Source organism: Pongo abelii, chromosome 4 (genome assembly GCF_028885655.2).
Source record: "Pongo abelii isolate AG06213 chromosome 4, NHGRI_mPonAbe1-v2.0_pri, whole genome shotgun sequence".
Classification (NCBI taxonomy): Eukaryota; Metazoa; Chordata; class Mammalia; order Primates; family Hominidae; genus Pongo; species Pongo abelii.
Genome location: NC_071989.2, coordinates 42,091,688 through 42,115,834, shown reverse-complemented (window position 1 = coordinate 42,115,834; position 24,147 = coordinate 42,091,688). Strand labels below are relative to the sequence as shown.

The 24,147-nt window shown below is 36.1% G+C and overlaps 1 protein-coding gene across 1 annotated transcript in view; it reads left to right on the top strand.

Moving 5' to 3' along the window:
• Positions 1-24,147, top strand: part of OXCT1 (3-oxoacid CoA-transferase 1) — a gene marked incomplete at its 5' end in the record, with an annotated part of 139,601 nt that overhangs the window by 44,082 nt on the left and 71,372 nt on the right. Inside the window, 3 exon segments of the mRNA NM_001133195.1 lie at positions 17,948-18,055; positions 19,720-19,834; positions 22,222-22,316. Coding sequence (NP_001126667.1) covers positions 17,948-18,055; positions 19,720-19,834; positions 22,222-22,316 — 318 coding nt within the window.

Here is a 24,147-nt window from a genome sequence, read left to right as displayed (position 1 = left end):
TTCTTCTTAGAGCCATCAGAGAATTAAAGTCACAGGGCAAACCACTGCCCCCCAAATTGGAGAGAGACAGACTAATACGGAGAATCACAACTTACTGGAACAGAAGCCTAGTAGCAGAAATCTCCATGGGAACCAGTCCTAGGGTAGAAAAACTCAAACTGTAATTGATGAATTGTTGGAGGCTCATGTGGACAAGTTTGAGAGTTAGACTCCAGAGTGATCTGGTCTTGGGAGGGGCTTCATATTTCTGTGAGTTTTACCTCTAGGATCCCTACCAGAGTTTTGGTGAAGACCAAGGGAAAATTTCCTTGTGCTTCTGGCAAGGGGAGGGGGGAAAAGAGGACATTTTGAAATATACCCAGAGCGTTCTCTTTTTAACAAGGCCTGCCTTCAAGTGAAATGAATGATAGCAATGTTATAAGAGACAAGTTCTGGGGATATCATGTTTTAAGATATTTGCACTACCTGTGAAGTGATATAGTGTTATTTGAAAGAGGACTTGCATTAATTGTAAATGTATATTGCAAACTCAAGTGTAACAAAAAAAGCAGAAAAAGAATTGTATGAAAAAGATTAATTAAAACTACAGAATGCAGAAAAGAGTGGAGAGCAAAAAGAATAAAGAACAAGAACAATGATGAGAATAGTAGCAAATATGGTAGATATTAATCTGACTAAATAATTTGAACATTACTGGTCTAAACATACCAAACAATTAAGACTCACAGTGGATTAAAAACAAGACTCAGCTCTATGTTATCTACAAGCAATCCACTTTAATATAGAGACACAAATTACAAGTAAAGAGATGAATGGAAAAAATTATTCTAACATTAATCAAAAGAAAGCTGGAGCAATTAGGCTGGGCACGGTGGCTCAGACCTGTAATCCCAGCACTTTGGGAGGCTAAGGCAGGCGGATTGGAGTTCAAGAGCAGCCCGATGAACGTGGTGAAACGCCATCTCTACTAAAAATACAAAAATTAGCCGGGTATGGTGGCACACGCCTGTAATTCCGGCTACTTAGGAGGCTGAGTCAGGGGAATCGCTTGAACCCGGGAGGCGGAGGTTGCAGTGAGCCGAGATCTCAGCCTGGGCAAAAGAGTGAAATGGTCTCAAAACACAACAAAACAAAAAAAGTTGGAGCAATTATATTAATTTCAGACAAAGTAGACTTCAGAGCAAGGAAAATTATTAGGGATAAAGAGGGGTAGTCCATAATGATAAAGAGGTCAGTTCTCCACAAAAACAGAAAAATTCTTAGTGTTTATGGTGTGGCAGTTCTTATTTCTGGTCTCCTCCCACCCCCAAACCACTACCGCAGAACTAGCCTCATGAGCTTCAGAAGTATCAGTACTGGCTGCCTCCTGTCACTCCCAGTAGGGGTCTGAATCCCAGCTCTGAGAAACCCCTGACCCCAGCACCAGTTCCATTTACTTCTCTTTTTTTTTTTTTTTTTTTTTTGAAGTTCTTTTTTTTTTTTTTTTCTTTTTTTTTTCTTTTATTATTATTATTATTATTATCATTATTATACTTTAGGTTTTATGGTACATGTGCGCAATGTGCAGGTAAGTTACATATGTATACATGTGCCATGCTGGAGCACTGCACCCACCAACTTGTCATCTAGCATTAGGTATATCTCCCAATGCTATCCCTCCCCCCTCCCCCCACCCCACAACAGTCCCTGAAGTGTGATGTTCCCCTTCCTGTGTCCATGTGTTCTCATTGTTCAATTCCCACCTATGAGTGAGAATATGCGGTGTTTGGTTTTTTGTTCTTGCGATAGTTTACTGAGAATGATGATTTCCAGTTTCATCCATGTCCCTACAAAGGACGTGAACTCATCATTTTTTATGGCTGCATAGTATTCCATGGTGTATATGTGCCACATTTTCTTAATCCAGTCTATCATTGTTGGACATTTGGGTTGGTTCCAAGTCTTTGCTATTGTAAATAATGCTGCAATAAACATACGTGTGCATGTGTCTTTATAGCAGCATGATTTATAGTCCTTTGGGTATATACCCAGTAATGGGATGGCTGGGTCGAATGGAATTTCTAGTTCTAGATCCCTGAGGAATCGCCACACTGACTTCCACAAGGGTTGAACTAGTTTACAGTCCCACCAACAGTGTAAAAGTGTTCCTATTTCTCCACATCCTCTCCAGCACCTGTTGTTTCCTGACTTTTTAATGATTGCCATTCTAACTGGTGTGAGATGGTATCTCATTGTGGTTTTGATTTGCATTTCTCTGATGGCCAGTGATGGTGAGCATTTTTTCATGTGTTTTTTGGCTGCATAAATGTCTTCTTTTGAGAAGTGTCTGTTCATGTCCTTCGCCCACTTTTTGATGGGGTTGTTTGTTTTTTTCTTGTAAATTTGCAACCCTTCATGCTAAAAACTCTCAATAAATTAGGAATTGATGGGACGTATCTCAAAATAATAAGAGCTATTTATGACAAACCCACAGCCAATATCGTACTGAATGGGCAAAAACTGGAAGCATTCCCTTTGAAAACTGGCACAAGACAGGGATGCCCTCTCTCGCCACTTCTATTCAACATAGTGTTGGAAGTTCTGGCCAGGGAAATTAGGCAGGAGAAGGAAATCAAGGGTATTCAATTAGGAAAAGAGGAAGTCAAATTGTCCTTGTTTGCAGATGACATGATAGTATATCTAGAAAACCCCATTGTCTCAGCCCAAAATCTCCTTAAGCTGATAAGCAACTTCAGCAAAGTCTCAGGATACAAAATCAATGTGCAAAAATCACAAGCATTCTTATACATCAATAACAGACAAACAGAGAGCCAAATCATGAGTGAACTCCCATTCACAATTGCTTCAAAGAGAATAAAATACCTAGGAATCCAACTTACAAGGGATGTGAAAGACCTCTTCAAGGAGAACTACAAACCACTGCTCAAGGAAATAAAAGAGAATACAAACAAATGGAAGAACATTCCATGCTCATGGGTAGGAAGAATCAATATCATGAAAATGGCCATCCTTCCCAAGGTAATTTACAGATTCAATGCCATCCCCATCAAGCTACCAATGACTTTCTTCACAGAATTGGAAAAAACTACTTTAAAGTTCATATGGAACCAAAAAAGAGCCCGCATCGCCAAGTCAATCCTAAGCCAAAAGAACAAAGCTGGAGGCATCACACTACCTGACTTCAAACTATACTACAAGGCTACAGTAACCAAAACAGCATGGTACTGGTACCAAAACAGAGATATAGATCAATGGAACAGAACGGAGCCGTCAGAAATAATGCCACATATCTACAAGTATCTGATCTTTGACAAACCTGACAAAAACAAGAAATGGGGAAAGGATTCCCTATTTAATAAATGGTGCTGGGAAAACTGGCTAGCCATATGTAGAAAGCTGAAACTGGATCCCTTCCTTACACCTTATACAAAAATCAATTCAAGATGGATTAAAGACTTAAATGTTAGACCTAAAACCATAAAAACCCTAGAAGAAAACCTAGGCATTACCATTCAGGACATAGGCATGGGCAAGGACTTCATGTCTAAAACACCAAAAGCAATGGCAACAAAAGCCAAAATTGACAAATGGGATCTAATTAAACTAAAGAGCTTCTGCACAGCAAAGGAAACTACCATCAGAGTGAACAGGCAACCTACAAAATGGGAGAACATTTTCGCAACCTACTCATCTGACAAAGGGCTAATATCCAGAATCTACTTCTCTTTATTCCTCCTGCAGTTACTAGATCCGTGTCACCTGTGTGCTTTTTTGCCTTTTTGGTTCTCAATTTCTTATTTAAATTCTATTAAAATAACTGACAAAACTAACTCAAGAAGGAGTAAAGACCTAAATGTAAAGTGTAAAATAGAAAACTCATCAGAAATAAGAAAAAAGTGGCCATGCTTTTTTAGATAAAAACATGATCCCTGAGAGAAAAACACTTGATAGGTTGGACTTCATTAAAATTAAAAACTACTGCTCTGTGGAAGGCACTGTACAGGGAAAAAAATTACAGACTCTGGTTTGGGAGAAGATATTTGAAACATGTATCTTATAAAAGACTGGTGTCAAACATATGCAAAAACAATTAAAACTCAACAATAAGAAAATCACCCTATCACAAAATAGGTAAAATCTGAACAGGCACCTTACCAGAGAAGATACACAAATGGCAAATAAGCATATGAGAAGATGCTCAACATCATATCATTAGGGAATTGCAAACCTAAATGAGATGCCATTACACACCTATTAGAATGGCTAAAAGTCAGAACACTAACAACCAAATGCTGATGAGGATGTAAAACCACAGGCACTCTCAATCATTGCTGGTGAGAATGCAAAATGCTACAACTTCTTTCGCAGTTTGTTTTCTTATAAAACTAAACAACCTCTTATCAAATAATCCAGCAATTACACTCCTTGGAATTAAATCACTATGTTGGTTGGAATGCTTCCTGAAAGATTAATAAATTGCCTATTTTTGTTTCCATGTAGAATATATGATAGACTTGTTCATGCTCTGATTCTGAGCCATTGTTAAATTTTATATTTCATTTCTCGTATTTTTCCTGAACATCTAAGAACCACTTTATTGGCACTATGTACTGACTTTCATAAAGAGGCAATGTTTTCTTCAGGAAGTGACTGCATGTGTGTAACTATGTAGATAAAAACAATACTTTGGTTAAATGTGAGAGACAGGTAATTGGCTTTGAAGTCCATTTCAGCTGCATATTGAGTGAAGTTTCTAGCTTACCAAAACTACAAATTTCTGCCTTCAGAGTTGCTTGGGGATGTAGTCAACAACATGGCTATTAGGTATACAAATGTTAAGGATTTGCTACATGAGACACTGTGATTGTTTTAGATCATCTTACAATCTAGTTGAGGTAGGACTAACCTGAAAATAAGTTGTGCATAGAGCAGTGAGTGCCCAATTTAGTGATAAAGACAGTAATTGCTGTGGGATCTTGATGGTGGTGGTCTGCTGCGAGTGTATGGCACTAACACCACACGACCCCTCTCCACTTCTTGGCCTTGTTTATGCAGATAAACAAGAAAAATAAGGTCAATTGTGAAGGAAGGAGAAGACTTAAGGCATTTTACGCTTGCCATCTTGATTGACAGGTCTAGGGACATTTGGGTCAGGATGGGTCATAATGGGATGGGGAGACACTTTCTGCATGGAACAAAGAGACCTGAGAGAAAACATGGAAGTGTCTTGGCTTGATTTTCTTTAATTACTGTCCATACATAATGTTTCTTTTTATAAAATAGGTACCATTTTAGTTATAATATGTATTTCATTACACAAAACATTAGGCATGTTTTTGCAGCTCACTAATCCCTAAAGAAAGATATTTTAACAGTTATAGTAAAACATATCAACAATTCTATTGTTGGACTTTCATGTTTTCCATCTTTCACTATTAATGCTTTAGTGATTATTGTTTTTGTGCATGTCTGATTATTTGACCACATTTCTAGAAGTAGATTTTCTTTATATGAGTATCAACATTTTAAGGTTTGGGAAAATATTGCTAAATCATTCTCTAGAAAGATAATTTCAATTATAACCCCTCAGTGATATATAAAAGTATCATTTGGAACTACTCTCAACAACATGGATGTTATACTTTAAACACTTGATAACTTGCTAGGTGAAAAATGCCACCCTGTAGTTTTAACTCGATATCTTTGACAAGAGACATTGAATATTTTTCATATATTTATTGACTGTATTTCTTTTGTGATTTTGTGTCTTATTTTAATGGGAATGTCACTATTATTTTATTCCCAGGTATTCTTAAACCTCCCACTTAGTTGAGGAGTTGTGTGAGGGAAGGAAAGGTACAGGATATGGCTGATATATGTGCTCTGGAGCCAGGCACTCTAGATTAGAACCCAGCTTCCTGGAGAATCCTCCTGGCTGCTTGACCCAGGACAAGAACTTGATTGCCTATAGTTAGTAGACTAGAAAAAGAACATTTTGAACCCAGAGCAGTAATCAGTTATGGAAGTAAACGTGGGTAAGATTCCCAGAGAGAAGGTAACCATGGCCAGCAGCTATACCCACAGAACCCCTTCATAAAATAAGATGTGAGTCAAGTGCTGTTGATTCATTGTTTTGAGATAGCTCTCTAAAACTTACAGTCGTGATTTCTCACAAAATAATTAATAATTTTGTTGCAAATGAAGACATAGATTGTGTTTAAAAAAAAAGAAGGTGGCTCATGCCTGTTATCTCAGCACTTTGGGAGGCTGAGGCAGGCAGATCACCTTAGGTAAGGAGTTCGAGACCACCCTGGCCAATGTGGCGAAACCCTGTCTCTACTAAAAATACAAAAATTAGTTGGTGTGGTGGCACATGCCTGTAATCCCAGCTACTCGCGAGGCTGAGGCAGGAGAATCGCTTGAACCCGGGAGGCAGAGGTTGCAGTGAGCTGAGATCCCACCGCTGCACTCCAGCCTGGGCAACAAGAGTGAAACTCCATCCCCCTGCCCCACCCCCGACCCCCCCAAAAAAAGGAAGAGCCAGAGGGCATTTCTAACATATTAATGGTTTTAGAATCTTTATGATACTCCCTCCTGAAAGATTATTAAATAAGGTACACTGTCACTGATACAAACGGGATGTTCTCCTAAAAAAAAAATTATCTTAATACAAAGAATGACATGGATTCCTTTTCCTCATTTTGCTCTCTTTTGGTTTAACAACTTTTGACCTACTTATAGATTTATTTCATGTTTGTGTTAAGAATATAACTTATGATTTTAAAGTCACTCTGATTAAAAATAATAGTGGCTTTCCTCACTCCTTCCAGGGACCTTGTCAAAAAATGGTATTTTTTCCAACTTCAAATATAGATCTGGTCTACAAATACTGAAGTGATAATTAAGGCTTATGCAAGATTGCTTCATTTGAAAAATTAGTTGCTTTTTTTCTTTTTTTTTTTTTTTAAACGAGTCACTTTTCAAATCTTTCTGGTTCAAGGACAAAGCTAAAAGAAGGCATCTTAAAGTCATGGCTTATATAAATGATTTAAGTAAGAAATGTGGGAAAAAGTGATAAATATGATTCTTTGACCCCTTTTGTTAATTTTTGTCTTATAAACACATTTTTCCATGTATTAGTGTAGTTTGAGCATGCAGCAGATGGCAGCCTCCTAATATTAGAACATATGCAAATATCTGGCCTTTTACTAGGCCCCTTGAAAATCCAGGTACACAACCAAAAATTAATAAAAGCGAGAAAAGGTAATTGCCAATGTGTTAAATTTTTTTCTTGTGAGAAGCCACAATAATCAGAAGAAACTGTCCCAGCATCATTAGCTAAAGTGAACTCTCTTGTGAATTTTTCGAAGTGTGAAGGACGTCATATTTCCTTTTTTGTTCAGTTAGCTATTACCATTTCTGATAGCTTTTCCAAAATTAGGTTCCTCATTCCACAGAATAAAAATTTTGAACTTCTGATGCAATGCTTTTATTTCCTGTGTACCCTAGGTCCTTTGACAAGTAACACATCCTCACATTCTCTCATGAGATCACATCCTTCCCTACCCTTTGCCCTTGACATTCCTACTGCCTAGAATGTTCTCCCTCTTTTTGTGGCTGATTTTCTGCCTGGTTAGTGGAATGTTCCCTCTATTATTGCACTTATTTTCATGTTTTATTGTGATTCTGTGGTTACCTGTGTTCTCCATGAAACTGTGAGAACCTTGTAGGACCTTCTCTTACTCATCTCTGTAGTCCCAGCATGTAACACAATGCTTGGGACATAATAGCTGCTCATTAAATGATATTTGAGTCACTGAGTCAGCAGGTTCAATACATACACAACACTTTGCAGGCTTAGAAATGTTCTACGGAGCTTACTTGATTGACATCATTATCCTGCCATGGTCTAAGAAAGCAAAAATGCCTTATGTTCAGTGGTTCTTCCTGATGGCTTTATATTTGAGGCCATTGTCAGTCCTGCATTGAGACTTGATAATGTGCCACCAGCTGTTCTGTAACTGCCTTCCTTACTACTGTGCCTAGTTTCCTCTGATTTCTCTGGGATCATTTTATCTCAAGGTGTGCCTTTTAATACTGGCTGGTATAGCGTGTCTCATTCAGTAAGTTTTTATTACTCTGCAAAAGCAGAACAAGCCATATGGCAGTTACCTAGTTATACAAAGGGTTATAAAGTAATAAATTGGCAAATAAACTGGCCTTGTAAATTCAACAGCCTGTTTGGTCAGGAAAGGATGGATATAGCAAGTACACGAGTACAGAGGGGTATTGAAGATATGCTGCGTGGCATGGAATTAAAATAATGTTTTACATTTAACAGATATGTCCAGTAAGATGACATTAATCTAGAGTGTTCAATATCCAGAATAATTAGAAAGATACTACACAATAATGTGCATACTTTATGGTCTTGTAATAGAATGTCTAGGAACTAGTATAGACTTAACGGTCATGCAAGTGCTGGGAAGAATATTAGGCTTCATTTACAGTTCAACTTTTTCATTTTAAAGGTGAAATGACTTTAGGTGATTGATGTAAGAACATAGTATTAGATGATGTTAGGGCTGAAAACACAAATCAATGTCTTCTGACTTCAAATCCAGTACTTTCTTTATATCATACTGTCTTATTTTTTTAACTATAGGAAAGCTCAGTGAAATACATGGCATTAGAATCATATGGACTAAAATGTCCCTTACTAAATATTGACATCAATAAATTGCTGTTCTTTATCAACCATTCCTACTCTTCTTTTAATCATCATACTTAACTTTTCAAATATGGTGTTGAGTTTTGGGAATGAGTTTATATGCCAGGAAGATATTTTGGATTTGGGACCTCGATCAGCTTTACTCATGGTAGATTTCAGTCATTGTCTGAATGATGGCTATTGTCAACCATAAATAATGAGATTCAGAAGATATGATTAAGTATAGAGTTTGAGTACAGTCTGAGGGTAGCCACGCAGGAGACACTCTAAACAAATGGGGTTAGCATTCCAACATTGAAAAGTTAAGTTTTCACTCATAGAGGAACAGAAATTCTAGCAGTACTACAACATTTTTCATATGAGACCAGATCATATGTTGTGATTTGACTCAAGGAAGATTAGTTTATTACTTCATAAGGAGGGATAGTGATCTTAAGGGGGTCTTGTCTCTAGTGCTGTTTGGTCTTTCTGATTATTTATAGGAAGAAAAGGCAGAAGTTGCAGCTGCATGCCAAGTGACCCCGGCTGCATGGACACACTCCTCTCAAGGGTCAGAATGATTGCAAATTCCAACAGCTTTAAGTTTGAATTATTTAATTTAACACCAGAATTAAGACTTGCCTTGCTTTCCCATGATGACTAGATGCTGAAATTCAGTGAGTTAGAAAAACCTGGAACCAAGTGGTGCCAGCAGTAAAACTGATTGTGCATCTCCCTACTTGTACTAAGAGGCACTTGATCATAATGCTAAAGTCATAGTTGAAATGTGATAAACATGTTTGAATTTCTTTAGGACTTAAAGATCTAGTTTTGAAAATTGAACCACAGAGAGGAAGAAATATTTTGTTTTAAAGTTTATTTTTCCATTTTATATCTACCTCATATAAATCAGGGAAAACAAACATGGCATCTTAATTTTCTTAATGAAATATGTAGGATTCTACTCTGCTTACTGCTCTATAGAAATGAAAACGTGGAGAACATTTAAAAGATGAAGTGAATAAAGTAAAGCTCTTCTAATGCACACGCTAAACAATTTTAAATTTAGGGACTGTTGAGTCATCTTCATGCTGAATTCAAATCAAATCTGTTAGATTTAGCAGCCATTAACTGTGTTCTGGAAATGCTATGGTTTAACCCAATCCCATTTTGCATTTTATGTGTTAAATATTGTGTTCCTGCATTATAAAGTGCTTCAGGGATGATTAACAGTCTCAAATTGAAGGAAATAGTCTTAGAGTAACATTTAAAGTTTAGTTGGCATTACCAGTAGGCAGCCTTTCTGTAGCTGTAAAAACCCAACACGAACTTTTTCTCTTCCTGTTTCTCTATGACTCTCTTCACTGAAAAATGTTCCTCGTTTAATTCTATTAATTATATTATGTCTCCCTGTTTTCCTTGGGATATATGATAATGGTGTAATTTTTTAAAACTATTATAGATAAGACTGGTGCTTTGAATGAACATGTTAGATGTATTTTAATTCCTTTGGGTAGATTTATTCATTTTAATTATTTCTCTGGATTTGCTACAGTCCTAACAAAATTTCTTTTTTAAAAGAGATATGACAAATGAAATCTAGGTATTTAGAATATTGCCTGAATGTTATTAAGTCACACATAAAGAGAAGATTGGCATTTCTGGGCAAACAAAAAATGTTAGCAGCCGGGCATAGTGGTGCATGCCTGTAATCCCAGCTACTCAGGAGGCTGAGGCCGGAGAATCTCTTGAGCCCAGGAATTTGAGACAAGCCTGGGCAACATAATGAGATCTCATCTCAAAAAGTAAAATAAAATAAAAATAAAGTGTTAGTCTAATCAATACTGGTATTTTGCTATTTTAGCTTGGTTTGAGGTCAGTGGAAATGAAAATACTTGTCTTAAACTGCTTTTATTTTTTATTTTTTTTAAAACAATTCTTCCACATTACAAAAACTATAGGGATGGTATATGAAGTAACAGTTCTACTTTTTTCAGATCAATATGGGTCAGACGTTGTATAATATAAGGATTTAATATATAAGCTATTAATTTTGCTGCTAGTCAATTTTAACAAATTGAGTTATTTCAGATAAAGCTTTTGCTCTAGAGTTCAGACTGCTTTATCCATTTTTCACATCCTGCGTTTTACAATGAGACATTGTAGGGAGGAAGGACTGTTTTTGTTTTGTAATGAGATACATTAGGTTGAAGGTGCTATCACCAACTCTGAGGCTGGACAGCAAACAGAGAAAGGAAGACTCTTGGTGTTTGGAATATTTCTGTCATGTTTAATAGTCTTTGTGCTGGTGGTTAGCTAAACCTTTCTATTTGCATTTCAAAAAACTATTAGGCCAGGTATTTTACGATATGAACTTTGATCCCTGCTGAAGTTCATTCAGTTAACACTGACCCATTTTATTTCCCTAACCAGTAGAGAACATTTTCTGTCTTCATTGAATTAGCTATTCTTTCTGGCCTTTGATCAGTTTCCAATTTGATAAATGTGCTGTTTAGTTTTTACCTGTTTTTTTTTCCCAGAGATGATTTAAAATAGCTTATAAGACATAAATATACATGATAGCATCAATTAGGAACAGAGCTATAGGAATGAAAAGGAATGGTAGAACTGTATAGTGACTCTAGGATTGGACTAAAAATTGATACTATAATGACAAACATGAGTGAGGCCTGGGATGCCAAATAAAAATCAAAGTATTTATATAGTTAATAGTACATGTAAAAGAAAGCTAATGATCAGATGAAATACAGCTATTCTTGCTACTACAACCAGACAGTTTTATGTCAGGCACTATGTTTTAATGGTAAGAAATAACTCACTTGATTGCAAGAAAGAAAAACTGACTGTTTATGACTCTGGCATAAAGGTAATTGGTTTGTTCTAGGGGCATACCATTCTTGGGGCATTTAAAAGAGTGGTTCAACTCCCTGAATATGGTTTTTGTCACCTCTTTTAGTAAATACTTGGAGGCATGAGCGTCAGATTGTCTTCTCTATTACAGAAAGGGATGCACCCAAACCCTTGCCCCTTAACTATAATGCTGACTTCCTTATCTTCATTTAAAGCCTTGTAAATATGTTGACTGAACAGCGTAGGACAAAGACATCAAACCATTAGAGCAGGGGTCTAGGCTGGAGCTAGGGGATGGGGGTGGACGGATGTCTGTAGAATAATTCCATGGAATCTTACAAAGGATTTTATATCTAAAGAAACCTGTGTGTATGTGAATTGACCCATGAGAGTCTTAAAGTAGTACATTTGCCCTCAAAAGATAAAAACCACAGCACTGAAGACTTCCCCCTAAGACTTTATCAAGCCACCATATACTTATGGTTCTTCAAGTATTTGTCTACCTATCTGTACACCAGAGCATACACCTTTTCTGTTTTCTTCCTTGCCAAATCTAGTAGGTGCTTAGTTTGTATTTGTTGATTTTAAGTGAATGAGCTCAAGTCACATTTTCCTGCTATGTCTATAAGACTCTTATGTAAAGGGCTTGGTCAGAGGCTCTGTGAAACTACACACTGTGCTTTTTTCCTGGCCTACTTATGTTCTAGCCTGTTCACAAATTAATGAAGATCATATGACATGATTTAATTGGGGGGAAGACTTAGACTGCTGTCCAATTCTTTTTCTCTCTTTGTGGCCATCTAGACCATGTATATAATAATCCATTTTAGAATACTGTTGTAGATTGAGCCACCCTTTTGGAAGGGAGTATATCTGCCTCTCAGTTGACACCTCTACCATTTTTCGCTTGACTGTAATTCTGTGATCATATCTTCAGGCTCTTTAAAGGTCCTGGGATATAGATGTTATGGGTCTACAGCCTAATATTAGTACAGAGAATCTGGGTATCTCTTCTTGGAATTGAATTTCTTCATAATCATACTAGTTCTACTTTCTTTCTCCCTGGTGAAGTCAGAAACAAAATAAAATTGAACTGCTCTGTTTTTTCCTGTCTTCTACCCAAGCAGTAGTGATTATCATTTTCAAGTTCTCCAGCAGTGGCAGCAAAAACAAAATCACCCCAGGAGCCACCCTTTCCTCATCTTGAGCATTTTGAGGAGTCCTCATCTCATTCTGATTTTGTATCTTTTGATAGACCTCTTAAGGTTTCATGACTTCCATTTGTCCTAGGTCATACGTGTCTCTTTTGTGGGAGCCCTGATAAAATAGGAAGAAACACAAAGCTATCCATGTTGTTACACTCATTTCTTTATATGCAATTCTCTTCCTCATCAATATAACCCATTTTCATGTTGTCAGAATGGAAGTTTTGCAATCCTCATCTTTCATAAGCCCATTTGTGATTTTGAGTTTCTGACCTCTTGATCCTGCTTCTCTTTTCTCTGAACTTACTGAATTTTTTTCTTCAAAGACCAGGATATATTTCTGTGTACGTTTAAGATTCACTTCCTGGTCTATTTCCAATTCCAATTTTACATTGTCATTTTTTTCCTCAAAATTTCTGTCATTTCTACTTTGCCAAGTAATTTATTCTTATTCGTTAGAGGTCCTGAATCTTGGTTTCTCTCAGTGTTTTATTCTGCAAGATAGAAATAACCAGAAGGCAATACAGAGTTATCAGCAGACTGTGATGAATAGAAGATGTTCAAATAATTGACATCTCTTATTTGAGCCAGTTTTTGTCACTTCTATTACAAATATGTCATCTATATCTTTGGGCATTATATGACCATCAGTGTGATATTCTTTCTCCTTTTAAACTCACTTTAAATATTCCTCACCATACTTCATGCCTAGGTCTGTGGCATCCCAGGTGTATGCATATTTTCTTGACAGAACATGCTTTTTTGTTAGGTCTATTTTCATTGGACATTGTGGAATGTCTGTTGGCATGAGATCCCATCTACTCGGTTTCAATAATGACTATGCAATCATATGTACCACCATTTTAAAGGTTGCAAATTCATTGGTAGCCCCTCAACTTTTCAGTCTTTGTGCATTTCCTTATAGACATCTAAGACCATATGTATCTGTCTCTGGCCCTTTTAGCTTTCATACCATTTTTTTCTGTGTTTTTGTACCGGTCCTATCATTCCTTAGCATGAAGCCTAAGAATATATTCACTTTCTTGCTCCTTTGGATTTTTTCTCTTCATTTGAATCTTTGAGAAAGATGCCTTACATGCTGACCTCCTCTTTCTCTACATTGCCTCTTGTTTAAGAAATTATTTCTTTTTTGATACATAATAGACCTGTATGTTTTCAGGGTACCTGTGATAATTTGATATATTCGTATAATATAAAGATCAAATCAGGGTAATTGGGATATCCATTACCATATTTATCTATTCTTTATGCTAAGAACATTCAAATTATTCTCTTCTAGCAACTTTGAGAGGTACAATAGATTTTTAACTATAGTTATCCTATTGATCTATTGCACATGAGGTCTTATTCACATTTCCTCATTTTACTTCATTTTAACATCCAGAGCACCTCTGCATTTAACTTGTAACTACTCTTATTGCTTATTGTCTCCCCCTTCTATTTTTCTAGTCTTCCACAGCTGCTTTTTTTTTTTTTTTCCCTCTCTTTTGGAGTTAATGTTTCTCATGATTCTAGACATTATTGCTTGTTGTCTGGTTTTTTCTTTTCTTTTTGGCAAAAGAAGCATGTTCCTCCTAAACTTTTTTGAAACTTAAAATGAGTCAGGAAGAAAGCCTGGAATGTGAGTCTTCCTCTTCCTCCCCCTCAACAGCCCTTTCTTTGTATCATACACAGAGTTTTGCAGGTGTGTATCATTTTTCACTAACACCATTTAGGGTTGGGCCCATGTTTGTGTCTATAACAGATTGAGGTTGTCACTAAAATAAAATAAAAAATAAGGACGTTATTGCCTTGCAGCTCCTCTTTTCCCTTACCTGAGATATAAATAATGTTTGCCAAGCAATCACAAACACATTGTCACCAAGGGATGAATTCTTATCCTTCTCTAAGCTTTAAAGTAAGTTTTCAGAGTTATAAAGTAGGAAGAGCGCAGTGCAGAGAAAGCAATCTTTTAAAACAAAGTTCAAATCAATAACAACATTTCCTAGTGTCTATTTTTCTGTTAATGACTAAAGACAAGTACCAATTAGAGAAGTCTCAAACGTCTGGATTTCTGGTTGTAGCAAGTGGTGGGGCATGAGAACTATTCGTAGTGCCATGGAATAGTCTGGGTTGTTCTTAGGTACCTTTCTTCCATCTTGATCTTGCCTGAGGACACTTACATCTGCCCATTGCTTTGCCCTGAGGCTTTTCCTTTGTCCTTTATTCTTTATTACCTGTTTCTAACTTCAGGAGGAAAACTCTGCCATCTTTGGTAAGACATCTTTTGTTTTTACGTTTGTCCTAACCAGCTCATTTTAGTCATCATTTTCCCATCAGGTTTTCCATTAATGCTTATGTTATCACCTGATCTCACTAGACTTTTTAATCCTCCCATTGCTTCTTCCTTATTGTTCTTAAGATCACACGAAACTGGCACTGAAGTCAGTCCCTTCAATAGCTAGCATTAAGATAGTTCTGCCTCTTCATTTTTTTTTAAAACTCTTTTCATAGATTGTCTGAAAACATGTTTTCTTCTTTTGGTTTGTACTTCAAATATTTTCTTTCTTAGCTATTAACTCTGCTAACCAACTCTGAGAAAGCTTTGATTTTTGTATAGACATTTTCAATACTGTTGAGTGTTGTTATTTTGACAAATGCTGCACGTGCATTTTCTACAGTCTGAAAGCCATTTATATTAGGATGACAAAACATGGAATTGTTTATGTTTAGCTAGATTCTTGCTTATCAGAGTTGTTTTACCAGGACATATTCATTCTGTTAGTTCTGAGAGTTATGATGTAATTGTCCTTGGTAATGAAGCTTTGTCTTGATTTGGTGTTTTCTGTTGAAACATTCTTTGATGGAACCAAAAGAAAATAGTGACGGGTTTCCATCAGCATTTTCAGTTTAAGTGAGCAATACTGATTTTTTTTTTCTTCCTTTTTTATTATGTTCCTTGCCCCTGCTAGAGGGTGAGGCCGGAAGACCAATTAGGAAGCTGCTGTCACAATCTTAGCAAGAGATTTGAGGGCCTGACCTTTTGGAGCAACATTAGGCATGAAAAATAATTCACATTATTATTTTCAAATATGCAGGCAAGAAGGGTTTGCTTAGTTTAGTTCATAATGTGACTGCTTTTAGGGTTTAGAAACTGCAGTTTTTCTTAGAATCTCTATTTTCTTTTTAACATGCCCTCTTTGATACATGTCTAACTAATTGTGAGATTTATCACATGCCCCACTTATGATTTCCTAGTTTTAGAAACTTGGTGTTTATCACATCTTTTGAAAAAATAACATTGTGGGTTTCAGTTTTGATTATAAAAGTAAAACGAAAACAAAAACCACTTGCACTATTACCCAGCGATAACTTCTTAGCATTTCCATGTGTTTCCTTTTATTTTCTGTAGGTATATAAATAATTGTCTATGCCAAAGTGCATTTCTATAAATTTTTATTTACTTATACAAAATCTTGCATTTTATGAAACATGAAATTATGAGCTATCATTAAATATTATGAGTGCATAATATTGATTAATCACATGGCTACACCATGTTTATTTGACCATTTCCCTGTCGCTGACCATTAAAGTTGTTTTCAATTCATTATTATAATCAATTTTGTGATTAGTATTTTCATGAATAATAAATCTTCATGTCTATCCTCAGGATACTGGATTAATGTATAAACACATTTTTAAAGTCAAGAACTTCTTTGAAGACTAAAACTGAATATGTAAAGATGTGAATGAGCCCTAATGGCTGAAAGTTCCAACCGGTTGAAGAGGTAGCAGTAGTGCTTAGCTGCTCTGCATTCCCCACCTCCACCTTGAATAGAAAATACTGGAGCATACAGAGTTTTCAAGGGGAGGACATAGAGTGTAGTGGCAAGGGGTCTTCGGCCCCACTTTCCCTGTCTCCTCACTCATCCCCAGGTGCCTCTCTACCCAGTAGTTCAACTTGGATGCTGACATATTTTCTGACCTTTCCTTGGAATTTTTGTTTGATTTTTCTGTTTATCAAAGAAGATAGCTTTTATCCACCATGTCCTTGCCTTTTTCAGCTATTTGTGAGCATTGCACAATAAGCAAAATGTCTTCTGTAAGCCCTGGTATTCTTGCACTGTAGGAGGAGCCTAGTGAAGGCATATAGTAGTAGAACAGCATAAGAAGGGCTACTTAACCTCACAGATTTCCAGATTTCAGTGATTAGTTTAGGAAACAAAAATCAATACTATTCTTCTATAAGTCAGTTCATGGAAGCAAACAATTGTTTGTTTCAGACACTGTATCTGTTAAGCTGAGTACTCACAACTTAAAGGTGTGTATGTTTGTGTGCGTGCGTGTCACCAGAAAGCTAAATCTTTGACCAAAACAATGTTGAGTTTAGTTTTTCTTGATCCTTGTTCTTTTGAACTGTTTTATGTTGATAGAAAAATTGTCTTTTAAATTAATTCTAAAATAACAGACTAACGTGGAGGCATTTCATATTGCTATATGACCTTATTCTTTGTGAATGACTTTGATTCTAACTAAATTGAGTATTTCTAGTTATTAATTAATATTTCAGTTTTGAAGTTTCCATATTGGAATTATCTGTCTTTAAGTAAATTATTTCAGCAATTGCAGTTGTATCACGATCCTAGGAAGCTAACAAGAATAATTTACAACTGTTACAAATAGCATTTGTATCTGTATTTTTAAGCTCTTCAATTGACCAAGCAGATGTTATTACAGATTTTTGTCTTTGATACGATAAATTTCCCATTAATTTAGAAAATCTGTGTTTAAGGAATGTGCTATCATTGCATAGTTGAGCTGCAATTTGTGAAAGTTCAAGCAGCTGTACTGACAAACCATTTGACAAATTTGTAACTGACTCTTTTAAGCAAAGACTGACTTCTGGAGCTTAATGGTCTGTATTTTCTGTTCAGACACATACACTTTAATTTCTTCTCTTTTGTGGGTCCAGGAGGTGTGATAGACATTACCCATATGTACACATATACATACATAGATACATGTCCATATTCCGTCATATATATTTACGTCGTGTTTCCAGCCTAAGTTGTATGTGAAGATGTGTATACTTTTAAAAAAATTAAAAATGTTCACTTTAAGCTTCCACTAACTTTGAAAGAAATTTCTCTTTGTTTAGGTTGAAGAAATTGTAGATATTGGAGCATTTGCTCCAGAAGACATCCATATTCCTCAGATTTATGTACATCGCCTTATAAAGGGAGAAAAATATGAGAAAAGAATTGAGGTAATTGACTTAGCTGCTTTGTCAGAATTCATGGATCCAGTTACAGAGATAATGCATCCCTGGGGCCATTCCAGATGATGGGGAACTAGAGCTGAGCAGAAAGTCTGGTCTTGGATCCTAGTAAGAGCTTCTCATGTGTCTATCATAATGGGGATATGATGGTCTATGCCTCTGTGCAGGCTGACAGTGCCTTGTCATCACAAGGTATGTATCACCATGCCATGAGATTCTCTAGGCTGTGTCTACCAGGCTTCTACTGTCCTAATTTATGATGTATAGTTTTTCTGGATGTCTTAGAGGGGAGATAAGAATAATCATGTCTTTGGTGGTTTTATCCCTGCTGTAGTCTTATCTTAATGTTTGATTGTTCAGAATTGAACTGTTCAGATTGTTCTGTCTTGAAGGTGCTTTGCACTTTTCTAGAGTGTAGAATGTCATTCTAATTAGCTTCGGGCTGTGGGTAGCTGGTGAGTATGAGATTGTGGCAAGGAGTATAGGTACCAGGAGCATTGAAGGTATTCTAAGGCCAGTGTGTTAGTCCCTTTTGCATTGCTGTAAAGGAATACCTGAGACTGGGTAATTTATAAAGAAGTTTATTTGGCTTACACTTCTGTGGGCTATATGTGAAGCATGGCACCAGCATCTGCTTCTGGTCAGGACCTCAGGAAGCTTTTACTCAGAGCAGAAGGAAAAGGGGAAGCAGGCATGTCACATGGCGAGAGAGAGAAAAGGTGCCAGGCTCCTTTAGACAACCAGCTCGTGTGTAAACTAACAGAGGGAGAACTCCTGCATTTCCAAGGGGATGGCACTAAGCCAATTCATAAGGGATCTGCATCCATGATCCAACACTTCCCACTAGGCTGCACCTCCAACATTGGAAAGTACATTTCAACCTGAGATTTGGAGGGGACACATATCTAAATCATCAGCCAGTGAGAGTAGACAATGGCCACCCTACCAGAATTACTATCATGATTCAGAAGTGTCTAGGGATCAGCAACAGAATAGACATACAGTAGGGCGCTAGAGATACCCACTACCTTGTAGATATCAAACAGGAAGACATTTTATAATACAAAACCAGTGTCAGGGGCCTAGGAAGAAAGGATGGGACTTGCAAACACGAGCCAGAGTTTGTGTCAAAGAGACTTAATAGAGGAAATAGTTTCCTGGCTGGTTTCTGGGTATTTCTATGATTCCTGTGATGCATTTGTGGTAAAAGTAGTCTGGACTTTGCAGGTGGAAACAGGCAATTGGCAGCAGCAACACCTGGTAAACACATTCTGACAGCCCTGAAAAACACATTCCCAAAGTCTGTTCCTCTTTCGTTCTTCTGGCCAATCCCTGAGCACCAGAGGAGAATTTAGTTGGAAGAATAACAGAAGTAGCAGACAGTGTGATAGTAACAGATTATTTGCTTTAAACAGACTGAACAGCATATCTTCCTCTTTAAACAAATCTGACCACTTTCATTTAGTTCCTAAAGAATTATTTCTACCATCAAATATCACCCATAGTATTTTTTAAATATCTGGCATATTGCAGATTTGTCTCATAATAATGGGAGAGAGCTCATCTTTTTTTCCAGTAAAATTTATTTCAGCAGTGATAAAAAACAAAGCATACCTTCAACCACGAATAATTTATTTCTGTTTAATTTAAAGCGTTTATCAATCCGGAAAGAAGGAGATGGGGAAGCCAAATCTGCTAAACCTGGAGATGATGTAAGGGAACGAATCATCAAGAGGGCCGCTCTTGAGTTTGAGGATGGCATGTATGGTATCCTTTATCCTTCTGAGCCTGGGCAAAGACATAGCCTTTGCTTTTCCCATATTGATCAGGCTATTAGACCTCTTGCATAGTGAGTCATCTCTAGTCTATGGTAACTTTTAAGGTAATTAATCAATTTTTTTTTTTAACAAAATGTGGCATATAATCCAAAGATGTCAAGATATATGACAGATATCTCTTTGCCTTCTTGAAACAAAATGGCAATCAATAATTTGCTTAGCTATTTTCTAATACCCATTAGATTTCAGTACAACTTGCATTTAATGGGAGATTATTGGGAAAAGAGATTACCCAAGATGAGTGTTTTCAAATCTCAGAATTCCTAGTGATAACCAGTGCTATTTACTTTCTGTCTATCCTGACGTTTGCATATTCATTGAAAGATCCAACTTCTTAACAACCCTTTTATTCTCTTGACAAAGATCCTGTGAGTACCCTGTTATATTTAATATTTTATGAGGGTATTCAACACATGATTCAAATTCTGCTTTAGATACTTTGTCAAAAAAAGAGGTGGACATAATTAATGCAATTAATATTTGGATTTTGAATGCATTTAAATAACAAGTCTGTTCACCATTTTGCTAGTTTTCACTGCAGTAGACATTGAATTATATAATACAAATAACACATACAAATACAGACAGCATGTGATAAAATGAATGTTTGTTGAATGGTGGATACGGTGAAGCCGTACTTAAAGACCTAGGACAGAAAGAATGAGAGACATGACAAATGTCTCCATTCTGTGAGCTTCCCTAGTCCATGAATGTCAGTCTTCCAGACTGTGATCTTGACTGGGAGAACTTTTCTTTTTCCCCTTTCTTTTTACCTCTACCTCATTTTTGTTCATTTTTCAGTTTACACCTTGTGTTACGGTGCAAACTCACATAGGGGAAAAGAATAGCATGTTGCTGCTCTTCCAGCTCTTGTATCAGCAAGGTGTGGTGTCAGCCAAGTTGAGTTAGTAGGTGAAAGTTGGTCACTGGACTTTCTTCTCAACCTGTCTTACCCTGACTTACCATTGATATTTAAACACTGACTATAATACTGATTTTAGGTGTTCTTTATTCAGTTATTGTATTGCCTGTGAAAAATATTTGCAAGTCAGTTTATGTAAATGGTCTTTCCATATCTCCTAATTTTTTTCAACCCAAAATACTAGACTTTTTTCCTCCCTGGTGTTTGACTAAAATATTAAAGAACTGAGAGAATACTAGAATATGATTAAAGAGTTGAGGTACCAGACTTGTAATTTGGGTTGCTCTGTCCTAAAAATACCTGCTCATAATGGAATTAGTATCCCAATGTGTTCTGTGCATTATTGAGAAATAAATTACAAATAACACTATACTAGACTGTGATAGAACAGTAGAGGTAAAGCAAGTAGCTATAATCATAGCTTCATAGATTTAATGTATCCACAAGAAGTGACCTGGGTCATTGAGTTGTACTGCTGGCTTTTGTAGTTTATCATATGGCACCATATATAAACCTCTTCTGGCCTTGATTTATGAAGATTTCACTGTTACAATCTCATCAGAGTGCCATCATTCTTTGTACTAGTTCTGGTGAGGTATTTGTTGTGCAGTGGTAGTGGACAGTAGTGGGCAGTGGTTCCAGGCAGTGTGAGTATCTTTGATCTGATCAGCCTGCCTATGTTGATAGGCAGGATTGAACCCACACCATTGAGTAGTAATCATCATCACTCCTGTTTTGATCATTTAAGGAAGAAGATTCAACAACCTCATTTAACTCTTTGATGCCTTAACAACAGCTACTTTATAGATGAGCTCAATTGTATTTGCTGAAATTTAATTTCCTCCCCACTTTTCTTTTTATGTCACATAGAAAATTCAGTTACCAATGAATGTTACCATAGAGACCCAAAGGATCTGCTACACTTTTAGGCATAAATTTTGGTATTGTCAGAAAACTTTTTTAAAATTTAAAAACGGTAACTCCATTTATCAATAAAGATGATAAAAAACGATCTTTACTTTTGGCAGGAGTTTTGAATAGTGAAAATCATTCTTTAAAAGTCATAATATATCAACCCAAATTTGCAGAGCACATTAATGAAAATGTGCTTACATTTTTGTTAAAATGTAACAAATGGCTAGCTTCTGAGGCCACTACTTTGACATTGGTGGGAAAGCATATTAATGTTATTGAAAAAGCTGACTAATTAGAGACTTTTTTTTTGAAAAATTACAAAATAATGCCCCGTGGGTGATTGGAGAATATATTCATTTATTACATTCAGAGTAAGCCACCCTTAAATAAAGCTTCCATTCAGATATATATATGTAGAAGATTTATGGTATAACTTCTCTACCTTTTATATGCTGGACCTTAACATCTTTTTTTTCCAGCTAATTTGGGCATAGGAATCCCTCTCCTGGCCAGCAACTTTATCAGCCCAAATATAACTGTTCATCTTCAAAGTGAAAATGGAGTCCTGGGTTTGGTAAGATGAAAATTTGTTTTTTAAAATCCAGTCTTAATGAAGAATGAGATATTTCATGTTGTGAAATTTTTTATTAATTTTTTTTATTTCAATAGTTTTTAGGGTACAAGTGATTTTTGGTTACATGGATAAATTATATAATGCTGAAACCTGAGATTTTAGTGGATCCGTCACACATAGTGAAATCTGAGTTGTTGCATAAAGCGCCCAACCTTATTTTTCTTTTTATCATGATAAAATATTTAATTTTTGCCTTAAAAATGTGAGCAATGTAGTATTGTATTTTATGTAGTAGATGGTACATTCCTGACTCTGGCTTTCCGACTGCGTCTCCCATGTGGAACCTGATTCAGAGAGACCTCGTGATTTCCCATGTGAACTATTTCTCATCCTTCTGTTGTTGGACAAGATAATGAAGACTGTCAATAGTTCTATGTTAAATAAAATTAAGTAAGCCTCAGAGTGAGAAACTGAAGAGTAAGGTTTCTACTTTAGGACAGGGACATTGTTTGAGTTGATTGCCTCAAAAAGCTGTAGAAGTTCTCATCTCATTCTCCTTTTGAAGCTCTATTGTCCAAAAGGTTAAATTTTTTTCTTCCTTAAGATTAAGCATCCAGGTGAGCTCAATTTTGTTAGTTAGGCCATATTTTTTCATTATTATAATAAAATCATATATTTTTTGCTTCCTGTATGACATTTTAATTTAATTAACAATGGCAGGGATTTGGTTTGCCTATTCATAATCTTTTATTTCTCAGAAGATAATAACTGTTAATGCAATAGAAATTATGCATATGGAAAACGTATTCACAATTCAAAATAAATAACGATCCTGAGCATATGGTTGATACTGATTGAGGCAATAATCGTGACATTTTCAAAGACACAAAAATGATATATATTTGGATAAAAGCAGATTCATGTGGAAGTAAAAGACTTGCATTTTTAAGGTGCCTTAGAGATTATCTAGAGTGATCAAATTCCTGGTTTTGAAGAAAAGGGAAATAAATTGGTGGATTATCCGTGGCTAGTGTTTAAAGGAAAATTTACATAGCTCTGAACATTAGTTGCCACTTCAGTTTAAAGGAGAAATTTTTGGTCCCTCTCTAGAAAGTATGTAACAATTTCACAGCCAATATTTCTTCATTTTTGGCTGCATCTTATATCTTATGCCTTTTTATTTTTTATAGTTTCCTACCTTTTCATCGAATATATGTGATATTCTTAAACTACTTGCCCTATTTAAATAGAGTTACGTTATAAAAACATATGGAAAAATTTAAAAATTTTACAGAGAGTAGCTGTGCAAAAGGAACATAAGGACATAAGTATATCAAAACTTAGATGTAGTGAGGAGTAAGATTAGAAACCCAAATTCAGGCCTACATTTTACAAATCAGAAAGCTAAAAGTTTGCCTCTCCAGGTCCTTCCAGCCAAATAATGTGATGTAGTTTGTATTCATTAATCCTCACAGAAAAGTTTTTGAATCACATCGGCTGCATAGTAGGTACTAAATTTTTCTTCTTTGATTTTTATATTTTTAAGAGAATGGGATGTCACTATGTTGGCCAGCCTGGTTTTGAACTGGCCTCAAGTGATCCTCCTGCCTCAGCCTCTCAAAGTGCCGAGATTACAGGCATGAGCCACTGCCCTGGCCTACATTAGTTTTACCGACCTATATTTCTAATACATTTTCATAGTAGGGACTAAATAATTACTTTTTGTTTTATGGACTTGTATTTCTAATAGTATAACATTTCTTTCAAACTGGTAATTTTTAGAAAATATTTTTAATTTGCCCAATCACAACTTTAGTATAGAAAAGACTAA